General features: G+C 34.2%; 1 protein-coding gene across 2 annotated transcripts in view; it reads left to right on the top strand.

Annotated features, from left to right (window-relative positions):
• The window catches only part of ORC5 (origin recognition complex subunit 5), a 64,095-nt gene that overhangs the window by 17,317 nt on the left and 31,688 nt on the right, over positions 1-15,090 (top strand). For both annotated transcript variants that reach the window (XM_057364501.1, XM_057364502.1), the window contains 4 exons: positions 255-307; positions 2,390-2,502; positions 5,648-5,695; positions 9,006-9,116. In XM_057364501.1, the coding sequence (XP_057220484.1) occupies positions 255-307; positions 2,390-2,502; positions 5,648-5,695; positions 9,006-9,116 (325 nt within the window). The remainder of the gene's footprint in view (positions 1-254; positions 308-2,389; positions 2,503-5,647; positions 5,696-9,005; positions 9,117-15,090) is intronic.

Here is a 15,090-nt window from a genome sequence, read left to right as displayed (position 1 = left end):
AATGGGTATTTTACAACTAGGTCTTTTATACCTTAATCTAACATAATTTTATGCTATGTTTTTCTCAAATACATAATCTGCAGATTATTAAAACGTGTAAGGTAGTAAGACCTTGTATTTTTAATTACTCTGTCACCAACTCTGTCCTAGCCAGTGTCACAAAATTAAAATATATGTATATACCAAGCAGGTAGTTTTCTCTAAAAGACTAACAAATACTTAATCATTATGTATTTGCATTATCTGTCTTTCAGCTCACAGTGGGAGCGTTTGCAGCATGATGGTGGAGAGCCTGGGCAATTGAAAGGTATCAAACACAGTAACTGTGTAGGGGCTTGTAACATGAAGTGTGCTTTTCTTTTTGACTTGGTCAYTGTCATCTGAGAACACATGAATGAAACTATATAGACAAGGCTACCTGTTACTATTCAGTTACAGTTCAGGGTAATCATGGTTTTTTGACTTGGTATTCTACAAAAGACTATTTTTCCACTATCGTATATACTGGGAGAAATCTTTCCTAAGATCCTTTGCAGGTAAAAGCAGTCTTCTTTACATCCGTATTTCTTATGTAAGAATGGGTGAGGAGTGACCTGACCCCTGATGGTTAAACCTCTGTGTGCCAACCGGCAGAATTGTCCTAGTGGGGAGAAGAGAATGTTCTACCTGGTATATTGCACTGGATTAGCACGTTCCTAAACAAAGCACCTGTCCTGTGTCCAGATTTCTTGGCGAAGAGAAATGTCAGGACTACAAGTATTCTCTCTGTTCTTTCCTTGGACAAGTAGACCTTTCTTGACTTTATACTTTAGACAGGYTGGAAAGTCATCTCTCAATATTTGTCAGCCTTCAATTACAATTTAGGAGGGAATACTAAAATATTTTCCTGGTGATGTCAGTGATGTCTTTTGCCCAGTTTGTAGTTTGGGAACACTTTTTTGTATTATTTATCATGACAAATGATTTTTTTAGAGGAATGCAATCATCAGACTATTTCCTATATTTGGTTTATGATCAGTGAATTTTCAACATTTTTGACCAAAGTAGTTTGATTCAAAGTGTTCTTATTAAACTCCATCCTGGATAATCATGAAATATTTTGCACCTGACAACCCCAAGAAGAGGCTCTTCATTTAAAATGCATGTTCATAGGTACATGTAGTAGGAATAAATGTCATATTGCTAAACAGCATTTGCTAGCAACATGCTCAAAAAGAAATTTTAATAATAAAATTCTAACWCTAATAAAGGTGTGGATCATCACATTGTTCACTGGGTGATGCAATAGTGGCTGACCAGAAGAAAAACAGATGGTTTTGTATCAAATGAAATTTTTTATCTGTAAGAGTTTATTTGGTGTTGCATTTTATAATTAGCCTGCAATACAAGAGAATCTCTTAATTGTAAATGAAACTAAAACTGCTGTTCTTTTATGCTTATATGGAAAATATTAGAGGAAATAATTAGTAGCTGTCATTTAGGATTCATCTTCCTGTACTGTGGACCCTGAATCATAACTTTTAAGTATGTTTAATTCCTTGATCTTTATTTGCTGTTATTTGTGAAATAAAGTAAAAGGGTACAGGTGTGTCACAGAGCAAGAAACTTGAAGTAAAAAACTGAGCAAAAAGGGCAAGAGAGAGATCCTTTAATGGATTTTGTAGTTAGACAGCTGAACTAAGGTGATGATCCTATTTTTATGCATGAGCTGGATAGAACAAGAGCAGGAGACTATAAAGGTAAAAAATACAAAATAWAAGCAAAAAGGAGGGAAAGCAAATATTCACTAGACTGTAGTTATTGTGGATTTTAAYGTGTGTGTTTAATCTTAAGTATACAAAGAGGCAAAGTCAAGTGGATCAARCTTAAAATTTTTATAACATTTTCTGTAGGAAATAGAACAGTGGCTAAAATTTGTTAGATGAGCTATTTTTTGGATGCGCAGCACAGCTTTCTTTCCCATGCCAGCCTTGTTCCTGGACAAGCTCTTTATTAGTCTAGAACAGTCTAAAGGTTGAGTCTTGGAAAAAAATATCCATTGTGTTTAAATATCTCTTCGTCTGCCATGTTTGCCAGAAAAATGACCTTAAAATAAAGTAGCCTGGAATTTTTTTTTTTCAGGAAGATCTGTGAATCAGATGCTTAAAGTACAGTTGCTGAGATGAGTCCAGAAAGGTTTCAAAATGTTGTTTTATTTAGCTTTGCGCCATGCTCCTGGGCCCTTCTCTGAGTTTGTATCTGTGATAATCAGGCTCAGAAAGTAGCCATGACGATTTAATTATGGCAGTAGAAAAGGAGAAAAAGAAAAGAAAAAGAATGCAGGGAAGTCTAATTTGAAGTTAGTTCAGGCTGGGATTTGGTAACTCTTAACTATTTGTTTATTTTATAGGACTTTCTGCACATTCCCATGTGGAACTTCCATATTACTCCAAGTTTCTTCTAATAGCTGCTTACCTTGCCTCCTACAATCCTGTTAGGACAGATAAGAGATTCTTTCTTAAGGTAAGAAGATWCATTTCTTAGTGCAGTTTACTGGATTTCCTGCATTCTGAATTTCCTAGTTTAAAGCTCTTCAACTGTTCATTTTGAGCTCTGTTTCTGTGTGTGCTTCATTTGATTTGATGAGAAGCTTTTCTGTAGATTGCATACTGTGATTGGTAATGATCACTTAGTGATTATAAATGTCTAATAAACCCAACTTCCTCTTCATGTCAAATTATGCATAACACTGTTACAGCACGAGCATTGTGCTTTGCTTTTCTAAGTTGATACAGCTTTTCTTTGGAAAAGATTTTACTGGAGTGACTCCAGTGTCCCTAGTTATAAGACACATTTAAATTTTTATAAGATACACTTAAATTTCCSATATAAGATACAGCTGCTTTGGCCTTTAGTGAGGTAAAATGACTTAGTGCATTGTTAGGTTATTTATACAGTTCCAGGATGCTGAAACAGAAACAAGTAGTTGCTTTTGAGGAAGAAGTAGTTACACTGCCCTGTGGTGTGTTGAAATGATGGTAATATATTTTAGGATGAATATATTAATCCTTACTAACAAATCCWAGGCTAGACATCATTTTCTGTAAGCTCTTGCCATGTACAAGTTGAGGGTTATTTTCTTCTTTTTTCTTGGGCGCTAAGTTGTGGTCATACTGCAGACAAGTGCTGTGGTGTCTTTGTCTTCCATCTTAAAAAAAATCATAGATACACATTTTGAGAAGTTACTACAGTTGCTAGTGATTATGTACTAGTATGTTTTTAATTTAAATTCTGATATGATCTTACTGAAAGCTATAGATGTTTCACCTTTCTATTTAGTCCTTTCCTGAGGCGAGTGTTACTTGTAGTCAGTGTAGATAGACAGCTTCTCTTTATGGGCGAGCGTTGTTCTTTGCGCTTGGATGAAACAGTTTCTTTGTTAGAGATTTATTTGCTGAAGAAGTGTTTCTACCCAGAAGTGGGAAAGCGTGCAAGAGTCAAGTCTGTGGAGCATGTTACCAAAATGTGCCCCATCTTCTTTGAACAGCCTTTTCAACCTCATTTTTTTCTTTTCTCCTTTTGTAGTATCTTTGAGTGAGTTTCCACTCTTGCACATGAACCCTACTAAACTTTTGTACAGTAAACATGAATTTCTAACGTTTATGAAGCAGGGACCACAAAGTTATTTCTATCAGTGCTATCCATTATTTTTCCCAAAAGTCACCATTTTTCATATGTGTCATGTGGTATCAGTTAACTCTTCATCAGGTGTAAAGTTGAGCTTCAGAAATAGCGCTGCATCTCAAAGCCTAACAAAATCAACACTTTTGGTGGTGTTTCAAGCTGAGTAGTTTTATGAGTTACGTAAACAGTGAAAATAGAATATTATTTTTATCAGACTTGTAATGAGATTCATAATAGAGGACAGAAAAGTATCTTCTGGAGTGATTTAACTAAGAACTAGTAGAAGCAGAAAGGATACAAACAAAAAGATGGTCATTGAGCTGCTCATCTGTGCTACTCTATAGATGATAGGCTGTAGTGTAGCTAAAAATAAAGGCACAGTTGGGGGAGCTTGTAATGCTAACAGCCCGACAGAGCAGGGAAGTGATAATTGGCTCCACTGTTATTAGTTACGTGAATTCAAGAGCTTTGCATTAGACTGAGAGAAAAATAAGAAGCTGGTTTGGAAGGTAGTCTTTAAAACAAGAAAGGATAGCAATATGTGTATATGAAGTCTTAAACAGCAAACAGCTTTAAATGCTAATTGAAAACCAGCTCTGAGTTTCATGGGTTTTTCAGGGGTTTTTCAGGGGTTCTGTGCTTGCACAGAAATAGGGTACCATAGGGTACCATGTGGAGATCCCAGTTTAACCTTTAAAATGTGTGAATGCAGTTTGTTGTGATCCATCCCAAGCATGCTGTGTAACCTCAGGCTTGATCACTTTCCCCTCTGAAACGTCAGGGGTATCACTGCAGTAATTTTTTCAAAGGCATGATAAAAAGATTACTCTGTTTTCTGTAAGTATGTATGATCTGTATTAACCGAATTAACTTTTTTTTAAATCAGAGAAATCATATGAAGTGAACCTAAGTCTTGTCTAATATTAAGCTCTTCAGAAGTCAGTRAAGAATACCCACATTTACTGAGATTATTTTGACATGGCTGAGTATTGAGGGCCACAAATAATAAGTACAAGATTTCAAACATTATAATGAAAACATAATTCCTTTATTTATCTTTTCCTCTGATTTATTGAGCAYGTTTATTAGGTCTACTTATTAATAAGGTATATTTCTCAGTGCTGTGGAAAAACTCATCAGGTGATATTTTGAGAARTAGCACTTAACTATGTTTAAAGGATATTACGCCTCTCCACTCATTTTACATTACTCACACCTCATCCTTGTTTCTTTTGTGTTTTTTGTTTCTTTTTTAACCCATTCACTTGTAACATTGTTTACTATATTTCTGCCCTTGTCTTGCCCTCACATTTTCAGTTGAGATCCAAGTGCACTTAATTATTTTCTTTCGATAGTCCTTCCTTTCTTAAGACACTTGAAAGCTGCAACTTTTTAAATTATGTTCCTTTCTTCAATACCTGCCCCCACCGCTCCATCCTTCTCTTTCATTTTGTCATTTAGCTCAAGAACCTTGATCTACCTTTGYATTGTATAGATTAAATTCCTGGTTGTCATTCTGCCAGCTTGTGTACCATCCAAATTCTAAAACAGGGTCAAAAAAGATGAAAATTCTGGTGGATTTTATACATGGATACATTTTAAAAATTAAGATAGTCATCACCTGTCTTTTTCATTAGATAGTTGAGGATATGGTGGAGTGAAGGATGGTAGCATGAAGTCATATTAAAAACAAGTTTTTACTACCTCTTCATCAATTCCTGAGGAGATTAAAAGAAAACTTACACATGTTATCAAAAAATATTAGCATGTTGTGTTTTGGCTTTGCACCACTTGGGACAAAATAAAGCAAGAAGTAAGGCAAGTGAAATTTTAGGGCTTATAGTAAAAATGATTGGTAGTAACATCAAAGGCAAATACTMGAAATGTAATAAAAAGTAGACCTAGAATAACATACTACCATTTGTACTCTATACATTCTTTGTTGACTATTTTAATTATCTTTGCTCTTATCTGTTGTTTGCAGCATCATGGGAAAATTAGAAAGACCAACTTCATGAAGAAACATGAGAAGGTAGGTATTTTATTTTTCTAAGCTGAGCGTGGCAGAAAGTATTTTCTTTCTACTTTACTTGTGGGTGTGTATTCCATTTTGTGTCATTGATTACTGCAGAAACAGCAGAACTGCAGAAATARCAATTTTTGGTGCACTTGTTTTGTATGATACAAATTTCTGTGTGATAGAGACATTTTTATTTTATTGAAACTGTAACATAAAATTGTCTCTTAGAGCTATATTTTTGTGTTTAGTAAAGCTAGTTAGAGGACATCATAAATGGAGTAGCAAAATATCAGCATTCCTCTCAAAAAAAATTATATTTTAAGAATTTTTATGGGAAGAATTCTATAGTGAGGGAAACTGAAATACAGGGATAAAGAATTAGAGATGTGGTGTTTGTTACAGACTCATTTGCTTCAGTTGGTGTGACAGTTTATATCAATATGCCTTTGCTCAGAGAAACTTATCTAAAGACTGATGTACAGATCAGATTCATGTAACTCCAGTGGATGCCTGCATCTAACCCAATGTCTTTTTATAGCCCATGCAGACCCAGTCGATTCAGTCACTGGAATACAGGGTGTGATTTGGCTCATCCTAAAGTACGTTCTGCGTTCAGGCAGATGAGTTGCACCACAAATTGTATGGATTAGATTTGTACTGGCTATAATGGGAGCTTAGAAAACTGGTTTGGCTGTCCATACCTGATGGCAGGAAGCTTACATTACATGAAGTAAATCTTTTCTTAAAAGTTTAGGTACAGCAAGACTAAAAATCTGTTTTGTGATTCCTAACTGTGTCATTCCAGRGGCTGTGGGGTTTCTTAAATTACTAAAAGTGAATCTTGTGAATGAGGGGAAGAAATTGACTTTTATCATTCTATTAATTGCCCTGTTGCTGATTTTGAAAAGCAGAATTTGCTGGGTTTCTTTGCATGGTTGTCCTGGAATTGTGCTTTTCCAGTTTAGTGACAAGTGAGAGATCTCGGTGAAGCTATTTTTGCAGGAGTGAACTTTTTACATATCGGTCTGTCAGAAGATCAAATGTGTTGCTGTGTTTTTTATTTAGCATGAGTTTATCTTGTATATCTGCTTAAACTTCAGTCTAGGATTTTTTTTGTGTCAGAATTTATAGCTTACTGCTGAGCATACTTCATTTGTATAGCAGTCAGAGAAGTTTGGGAGTGCTTCTGCAYTACAAGAAAGGGGAGAGGTATCGTTCTGTCTTCAAGTACATGCTGAAAAGGTTGAAAATTCAGTCAGTTGAGTTTAAGGAGTTTCTCCTTTCTGTACAGATAGTTGAATTTGTGTTAAGCTTTTACTCTTTAAAGTACACTTGGGGTTCTCATTCTTATTTGTGAAATTCTGGAATGTGAATGTGCAGCTTGTGATTGTTAGGCCAGGTAAATTGAGGGAACATGAAACTGACACTGCAGATAAAAAGCACAAGCCCACATAGTGGCACTTGGGAAAAGTTATTCTTGAATGATGAGTGTATTGCCTAGATGGAAAGGTGATACAGGACATGCAGAGTTAATTTGATGGCTTTAAAAYTTTTGGACCAGATTTTCTGGCTCTGGAAGATACCTTTGGTTTTGAGAGAAGCTAAGTCCCTTGCATTTTTATGCGTACTATTCTGGGTAGCATTCTCCCTTATCTCTTTGCAGAAGATTCATAAAATTCTAATTCTATGTAATTCTTTACCATGTTATGTTTGAAGGAATTTTTAAACCATTGTTATTCTTCCAAGAATTGATTCTCTTAGAATTAACTTTCCTGGTTTTTCTAGAGGAAAGCATTTCTTTAGATAATTTGAACGTTGCAAACATATTCTGTTTTGAGAGAGCAAGAAATTTTGAAGCAAATACTAAATACTTCAAAGATTACTCCATGCTAACTGCATTTGCTAGCTGCTTAGAGTGCCCTGATTTTAATAAGTGTTTGTTGACAGTAAAGAATGTGCTTCACACGACTTAGATGTTTAGAAGCAGAAGGGCAGGTGATTGTACAGTTGATATCTTGAACCACATCTGCATTGTGATTGAGGATGGCATGCTGGTCTTGACTATGTGTTGCCATGATTTTTGATACTGCTTGCTTTGTTAGCGAAGAGGTAGCTTTAGGGACACCTCCTGGATTTGAAAAGTTAAAACAGGTATTGTAAATACCTTTTGGTTTTGCTGAAGAAATGAGTGGYTATGTTTTACTAATGATGAATGCCACAGAGTTGCTGGTGGTATATTTGAGRTGTTCTTTCCCAGAGGCACTTTGAAAGAAACTTTCCTGTGAAAATCCTGTTTAATCTTGGTTGCTCTGTTAGTAAGAATAAATCAATGCACACTACAAAAAAAGGCAACTGGATGTCAGAGCAGAGAGAATTAAATACAAGCTTAAAATAAAATAAGTATTTCCCTTGTAAGAACTTTTTAAAGTGTGGGTCATAAATCTCTGTAGTCCTAACTATGCTGCCTGAGTTGGAATACTGCCCAATTCTGCCTTATAAACTGTACATCTCCTTTTTGTAGAATAGGTTATTTTGAAAATGCTTACCATTGAACAATCAGGACTTTGTATTCATTTGAATTCAAGTGAATGCAATGTTACTATGTACAATAWTCTGTAAAGCCTAAAGTGGTCATCAGTTTCTGCTGATGGTGTGGTATGGAGGGTGCAAAAGAGCTCTGTAGATGTGTAGTTGAGTAAATATGCTGTGTTCTTGTAACACAGTTGTCTGTAGCTGRCTGGTAGCTCATTATACAGCTGCTCTTACCAGCCAAGAAGCTGACCTTGGGCTCAGCCATCTGAACTCTTTATTTTAGGCAGCCAAACCTGTGGGAGGCCTGTGCACTGAGTCTTACACTCAGCACTGTTAGTGCTGCCTCTGGAATACTCTGTTCAGTTTTGTCCTTCTTCTTTGGAAGAAGTCTTTAAGCTCTCTACCAACACAAGCCAATCTGTGATTCTTTGAATGCCATAAAACATAGCTTTTCCTCTTTATTCTGTAGATTGGGCAAGGTCATTAAATAAGACAAGTTAATTTATAAATCAAGTGACAGGAAATTAGGCATAAGATCCCCTGTTATAGCTCAAAAATGTTCCTATTTATCGTGCAGTTTGAACACTTGCCATGTTAAATAAATCTTTTTGTCTGAATCTTTTTYTCCATCAATAAGCATGTATTCAGTGCTTTCCATATGTGTAAGTAGGCTGCATGAAAGACTACTGTGAGTCATAGTGCCTCCCCAGAGGCCAAAAAGATGTGATAATAACATCTTGTGGCGCTCCAGGAAAAGCCTGTTGGATTAAAAAGCATTCTTTTGTTGCAGACCAGCAATCACCTCCTTGGGCCAAAGCCATTTCCTCTGGACAGATTGTTAGCAATATTATATAGTATTGTGGACAACAGAGTTGCTCCAACTGCAAATATATTTTCCCAGGTGAGTGTGTTCTAACTTTCTTTATTTCCTTTTTAGTGTCTGGAATTTACAAAGTTTTAAAAGTTTTTTTGCAAGTCATCATTCAATTAAATGAAATGACTAAACAACCAAAAGAGGTAATTTAATTTGAAGACTCAGAGYAATATTTATCTAGTATTACTATCTGGGATACAGTACTTTATCTGTGTAATGATCTGAAATCTGCTAGTAGCTAACTTTTCCCTCATCCTGGACTGTGGTCCCTGCTGATCAGTTAYTTGGTTTCTCATTGCAGTTTGTAAGCCTGTTTGCATTTTACGTTAGGTGTGTAAATGTTCACTGTCCAACGACCARAACCAGTCACCACCATGTAACACATGTTACAAAAATGTAGTGGTGAAGAAGAAGCAGAGGTAATAAGGGATTTACAGGTGAACAATGTTTGCTGTGGTACATGCACCCAGTGATTTTTCATTTGGACAAAATTTAAGTCATGCAGAAAAGAGCGAGTGTCCTGTTTCGCTAGATGGCAGCATAACTGTAGAACTGAGTGGAATTAAGTCAGTCTCCTATTTTCTCTRGAGCTCTGGGTTTGTCAAGTGTATATTGAACAATTCTGTATAAATAAAGATGATTTTCTGCTATCAATCTGATTCTTAGATATCATTTCCACCTTAGAAATTCTCAGTTTCTTCCTGCTTTCCAGTTATACTTAACTTCAGTTTACCAAAATATTTTCCACCTTTCCTTGTTAGATATCAAATTTAGCCAAGTAATATTTCAATTTGTTTTCTGCATTCATGTTAAGTTCTAGGAACTTCTGTGTTTGCRTGTAGCATGCTAGCTTTGTATTCTCTTCTTTTTAGCTATGAAAAGTATGTCAGTATACACTAGATGTGAATGTATTATTTAATAGTGTTTTACAATATATTTTCAAAATTAGTATAGCTGCATTTTTRTAGCAGGCATTCCAGGTAAGAGAACTAATGTCATTATTCCAATGTGCAGTTAAGTCGTACTGAAGAAAATCTGTAGACAGCATAGTTTTACCTTAGACTAAATTACAGAATAAACAAGTTCAAAGAAATGCTTCATTCTAATTTAGAGTTCRCACTAGATGGCAGTGTTATCAAAGAATAATTGTAATTATTTGTTTTCTGAATATCTGGAGAAATTGCTATAAAAATATAAAAAGATTATATTTAATCTTTTATTAAGATTAGGACAAAGAATTTGAAATTAAATATCTTTATAAAAAACTAAAATTTTATAAATTATTTAATAATATTTTTGTTATGAAGAAATTTATACATTACATTTTAGTTTAAAAATATTGAAATGTATAGTGTAAAGTAATATAAAATGCAACAGAATTTTAAATAGGTTTGGAAAGTAGTTTAAGCTAAGCATAATATCTAATTGCTTTTTTTCTTGAATAGTTTAAAACAATTTGCATTTCACTGATTTTTGTCATTAGTTGTTSTGTAAATACGTTTTTCAAAAAAAGTGAATATTTAGCAGCTAGCTTATCCTTTGCAGTATTGATACATTTTACTGCTAGACAACAGAATCTTTCATTTTCTTGTCTGTATGTGCRGCATGGAAATCATTATAAAATTGTACAGAAGTTTAAAATGTTTTAAGTCAAATATTTGGCTTCTTAACTGATTCAAGATTAATTTATGTGCTCTTTAATTTGTAAATTCAAAGGCTGTACATGAATCAAATGCATATTAATTCTCCCCATGTACTGTGGGAAAATAGCATGCCTTAGCTTTAAAGTTGATCAACAATCGCAGTCAAGATTCTAGAAGGACTAGCAGCTGCTTTAAGATCTGTCATTTGCTGATTTTGTGCTATTTCTTATTGCTTGTTGTTTTTCTGTATAATTTCTATTCACATGAAAATTTTGGTTATTAGCTTTTCAAAAGTGACTTATATGCTAATGAGCAGCATTTTTTTTTTCTTAATGGTAGATTTTCTTGAAAATATTTCATTTTTCTGARCAGAATTTCAACTTAAAATTTGAATCTTAATTTCTTGCCTTTTAATATTACTACTGCTCAAAGCTCAAAATGGTCTCTTTTTTTYCAAACAAAGGGTTAGCTTGTTTGTTTTACAAATGTGATCTTTGCAACCAATACAAAACTAAATTTTTTCTGCTGTCACTTCTTGGTGTAGTTAAGTTACATGAGAAAGGATTGGGCCTGTTCATTTTTGATTTTCCTCACTAACTAGAGTAAGAGAGTAACATGGGGCAGAAAAAAAACCCCAAATTTTCACTTCTGCAAATGAAGATTTTTTTCAGTTACCCCCTAAAAAGTTGAAATTTCTCTTGGGTTTGGGCTCTTTTTAATCAAACTTTTCACACGTCCAGTGAGTATTTTTTGAGAGGAAGTTGATTTAAGCTTTGGGGGTTTTAATTATAGCCTCTTGATCTCAGTACATACATGAATTGTCTGTATTCATTTGAGAAGTTTTCAGTGCCCATTTTCTCCAGAATATTTACTGTTTTTTCTTAGTAATTCTAATTTGTCATTATACTTTTTTTATAACTCATTGTATATTATTGTAACAGATCACCGAATTTGTTTAAAATTATTTTTAAACCAAGAGGTTGTAAGTTAGAGAACTATTGATTTCTGCAGCCATTTGAGAGGATGTGATCTTAAAATGGTTTTCTTCCATTTTGTGTAATAGTTTAACATTGAAGATGATATTTCCATCATCAGTGAGCAGTACATTCTGTACCTGGGAGAGAACTTGCAGAGTTGATGGTCTCTTTGGGTATATGACTGAGMATGTGACTGAAGTGTTTTTAAAGATAAAACATGGGGAAAATGCTGAAAAAATGCAAATGCACTTTCACACAGTGTTGAAAACAGTGTGACTCTGGGGTGTGCAGTCTGCATCCTTCAACAATAGARAAGTCTGAGAGTTTCCTTACTTAGGTAGACAGGAACAACCAGGAGTATTATTGATGTCCCCATATGGACCCACTGTGCAGAATAGGAGATATTCATTGTGTCCAAGGGCAATTACAGCAGAATGGAGGGATACAAAGAAGCTTTATAATGCCTTCTGAAAGTGCATTCTGCAAAGGTTCGGAGAGTCTATTCAGTTCTGGTTTGTATAAGAGTAGTATTTCATTTTAGGCTTCCCACAGAAAATAGAACTACAGTATTATGCTCTTCATAAAAATRTGCCTTAGTAAAGGACACAAATGAATTTATGCACAAAATATTGGGCCCAACTATCAGCAGCAATTTAATTTAAATRAGGTAATTTTACATTGAAGAGGACAAGGGTTGTTCATATCACAATCAGTAAGCAAGTAGATATTGTTGTTATGGTTTACAAGCCAAAATTAACAAATGTTTTTTCCTCTACCAAAATAATTCAGTAATTGCTTCTTCAAGTCAATTCAGTTCTCRTGACCATTTTTCATTTTCTAGACATTTTATCTTGCTTCTTCTTTCATGTGAAATAGCTTTTCATAAAGAGGATTGATTAGATCTACTTGTAGTTTTGAGCTGTGATGTTATCTAAGGTAAAATGGAATTAAACCCTTTGTCTTGCATACTTTTGCATATTTTATTCCTGGTAATACATCCCTGGATATTTGGAAAAACATCTAAGCAGAGAGGTTTGATAACTTCTCAGAGTCTATAGTAGCTGGAAATTACAAAATAGGTAACTAATCAGTAACTTCAGTTCTGTTTGCATTTTTACTCTAATGCACTAAAGTTAGGTMATCCGAGGTTTGGTTTTAATGTTGTTCATTATATTTGGCAATTTTTTTCAGATAGTTGTATAGTTAGAATTTACMTCTGACTATCGTCCATGTGCAATCAGAGATTTCTAGAAAGGTTGTTCATGAGTATTTGGAGACACATCAGATATCTTACRCATCATAGTCTGTGTTTTGTTTATTAGACATTTCTTATCTCTTTGGTACTGCATCTAAGAAAATATTTTGAATTTTCTTAAGCGTATCACAAATTCATAAAACTAATGTAGTTATCAATGTGCAAGAAGTTGGAATGAAGGTTAACAAACCTAAAATTTTTCAATCTGTCATGAAGATAAATAGCAAATTATTATTGGCTGAGTAAGAACTGTTTACCTGAAGTTSGAGCTAAGTGCAGATATGAGATTGAGTAGTGTGTTAAGTGCCAACATGATATGGGCCTATTAGAAATACACAAAACCACTGATGTACCTAACATAGTTCCAGCTGGAGGGAGCCAGAGGAATGTAGTTTTCTGTAATTAAGGGAGGGRAAAAGTGCCCTTTCTTGGAGTGTAAAAATCTGAGAGATTTGTTTTCTTTTATCTTGCTTTCTTGTCTGTCCTACATAAATAGTGTAAGGAATATCTAATATTCTCTATGTAAGCTGGAACAGTATGAAGCAATTTACCTGCAAGATATTTGTCCCTCTTGTGTTGGAGGCATGCTTTATGAAATTTTTTTAGATGACAGTTTGATGTTTAAACTGCCCTTTTTTTTGACAACTATGGGGAAATTCTGATTGCAAGGTTCAAAGATACCTGGTTTTGTTATTRACTTACTTGATTTGTATTATGGCTTATATTATGTTGTAGCCTTTCTGGACACCAGATATCTATCCTGATTATAGTTCTAACTCTTACTGCTTTATGTTAAGTTCCCTTGATGTAGCAATTGGATAAAGAGGAATTTGATTCTAAGATTCTGTAGTTCTGTGATTCAATTCTATGAATACCGTCAACAGTTTTTTTCAGATGGAAAATGCTCTTAATCACTTCTACAAGCTCAGATTGTGTTAATGTTTAAAAATACAAAGTTTTTCATTCCACATTTGACAACTCTTAACAGAATAAGCATTRCTCATTTTTGCTAGATCAGCTGTATTTTGTACCAGCTTTCCTTGCAGATGCAGGGACTGCTCATTGGAACATTATACCTCTGGCTTTAACACTATTATTTAACACTAGTAGAATACTCTCCATTTAAAAAGTGAGCAGGTAGGTGAATTTCAGCAGAAAAAGGTCTGGTTCAAAGTTTGTGTTGTCCTACACTGTTTCCTAAGAAGCCTTATTATAAAGTAGAACAAAGAYAAGTGGAACCATTTTTATTTTACAGTATATAAGAAATACAAAGCATGTTCTTGTAGTGGTTATATGTCAGTAAGTAGATTAATTTTTTTTTTTTTTTTAATAATCAATGCTGGAAAATTGAAAGTTCTGCTGATTCGGTTAAAACACTTCTCATTGCTTCCCTGTTACTGCGAAATTTCCTAAGTGTTGTGCTTGTCCTTTTTTTTTTGGATAAATGGATAAATGCTGAAATTTTACCTGAAATAATTGAGAAGTTCATAGCAGATATTAGTTACAGAAGTGTGGGGAGTGACTTTGGAAGAATATATTTCTGTCATGTTCTCAAATGAATTTGACATTTAGACCTTCATGACTAAAGTTTATATTGTAGTGAGATTTCTTGTTTTCTGGTTGAATGTTTTTTTAAAAAAAGTTTTTTATCTAATAGATAATACTGCAAAGCAATACAGCATATAATTGTAACTTATCATACATCTGATTTTGGAGTGTCTTTGCTTTCTACACCCATTAGGTGGTACTAAGATTTGGTAAACTTGAGAAGTTTTATACAGAAATGTTGATATGTTTGAATTATTATTTTGTATGTTGTTGAAAGGTGGAATTACTAAGTAGTGAATATTCATAAGGGAGATGATTGTAAGTTATGCTTCTCTTAGAGCTGATTGTGTATGTAGATCTTCTTGGATTTTGTGTCTGGAATATAGGCAAATATATTCTCCTGTATTTCTCTACTTTTWTCACTTCTTGTATTCTAAACTTAAATTACAAGAGAGGATGTCATCAGCCTCTGCTTCTGTCCTATTGATTTAGCCTGAAAATGACTGTTTGCATTTCACTGTACTCTTGCTTCAGAGGAAGGTACATAAAATTGCACAGCTTAATCCATTCTGACCACA

Source organism: Malurus melanocephalus, unplaced genomic scaffold (genome assembly GCF_030028575.1).
Source record: "Malurus melanocephalus ecotype Western Australia unplaced genomic scaffold, MMel_1.1 scaffold_39, whole genome shotgun sequence".
Classification (NCBI taxonomy): domain Eukaryota; kingdom Metazoa; phylum Chordata; class Aves; order Passeriformes; family Maluridae; genus Malurus; species Malurus melanocephalus.
Note: the sequence above shows the minus strand (reverse complement) of the source record. Positions and strands in the feature narration are given on the sequence as shown.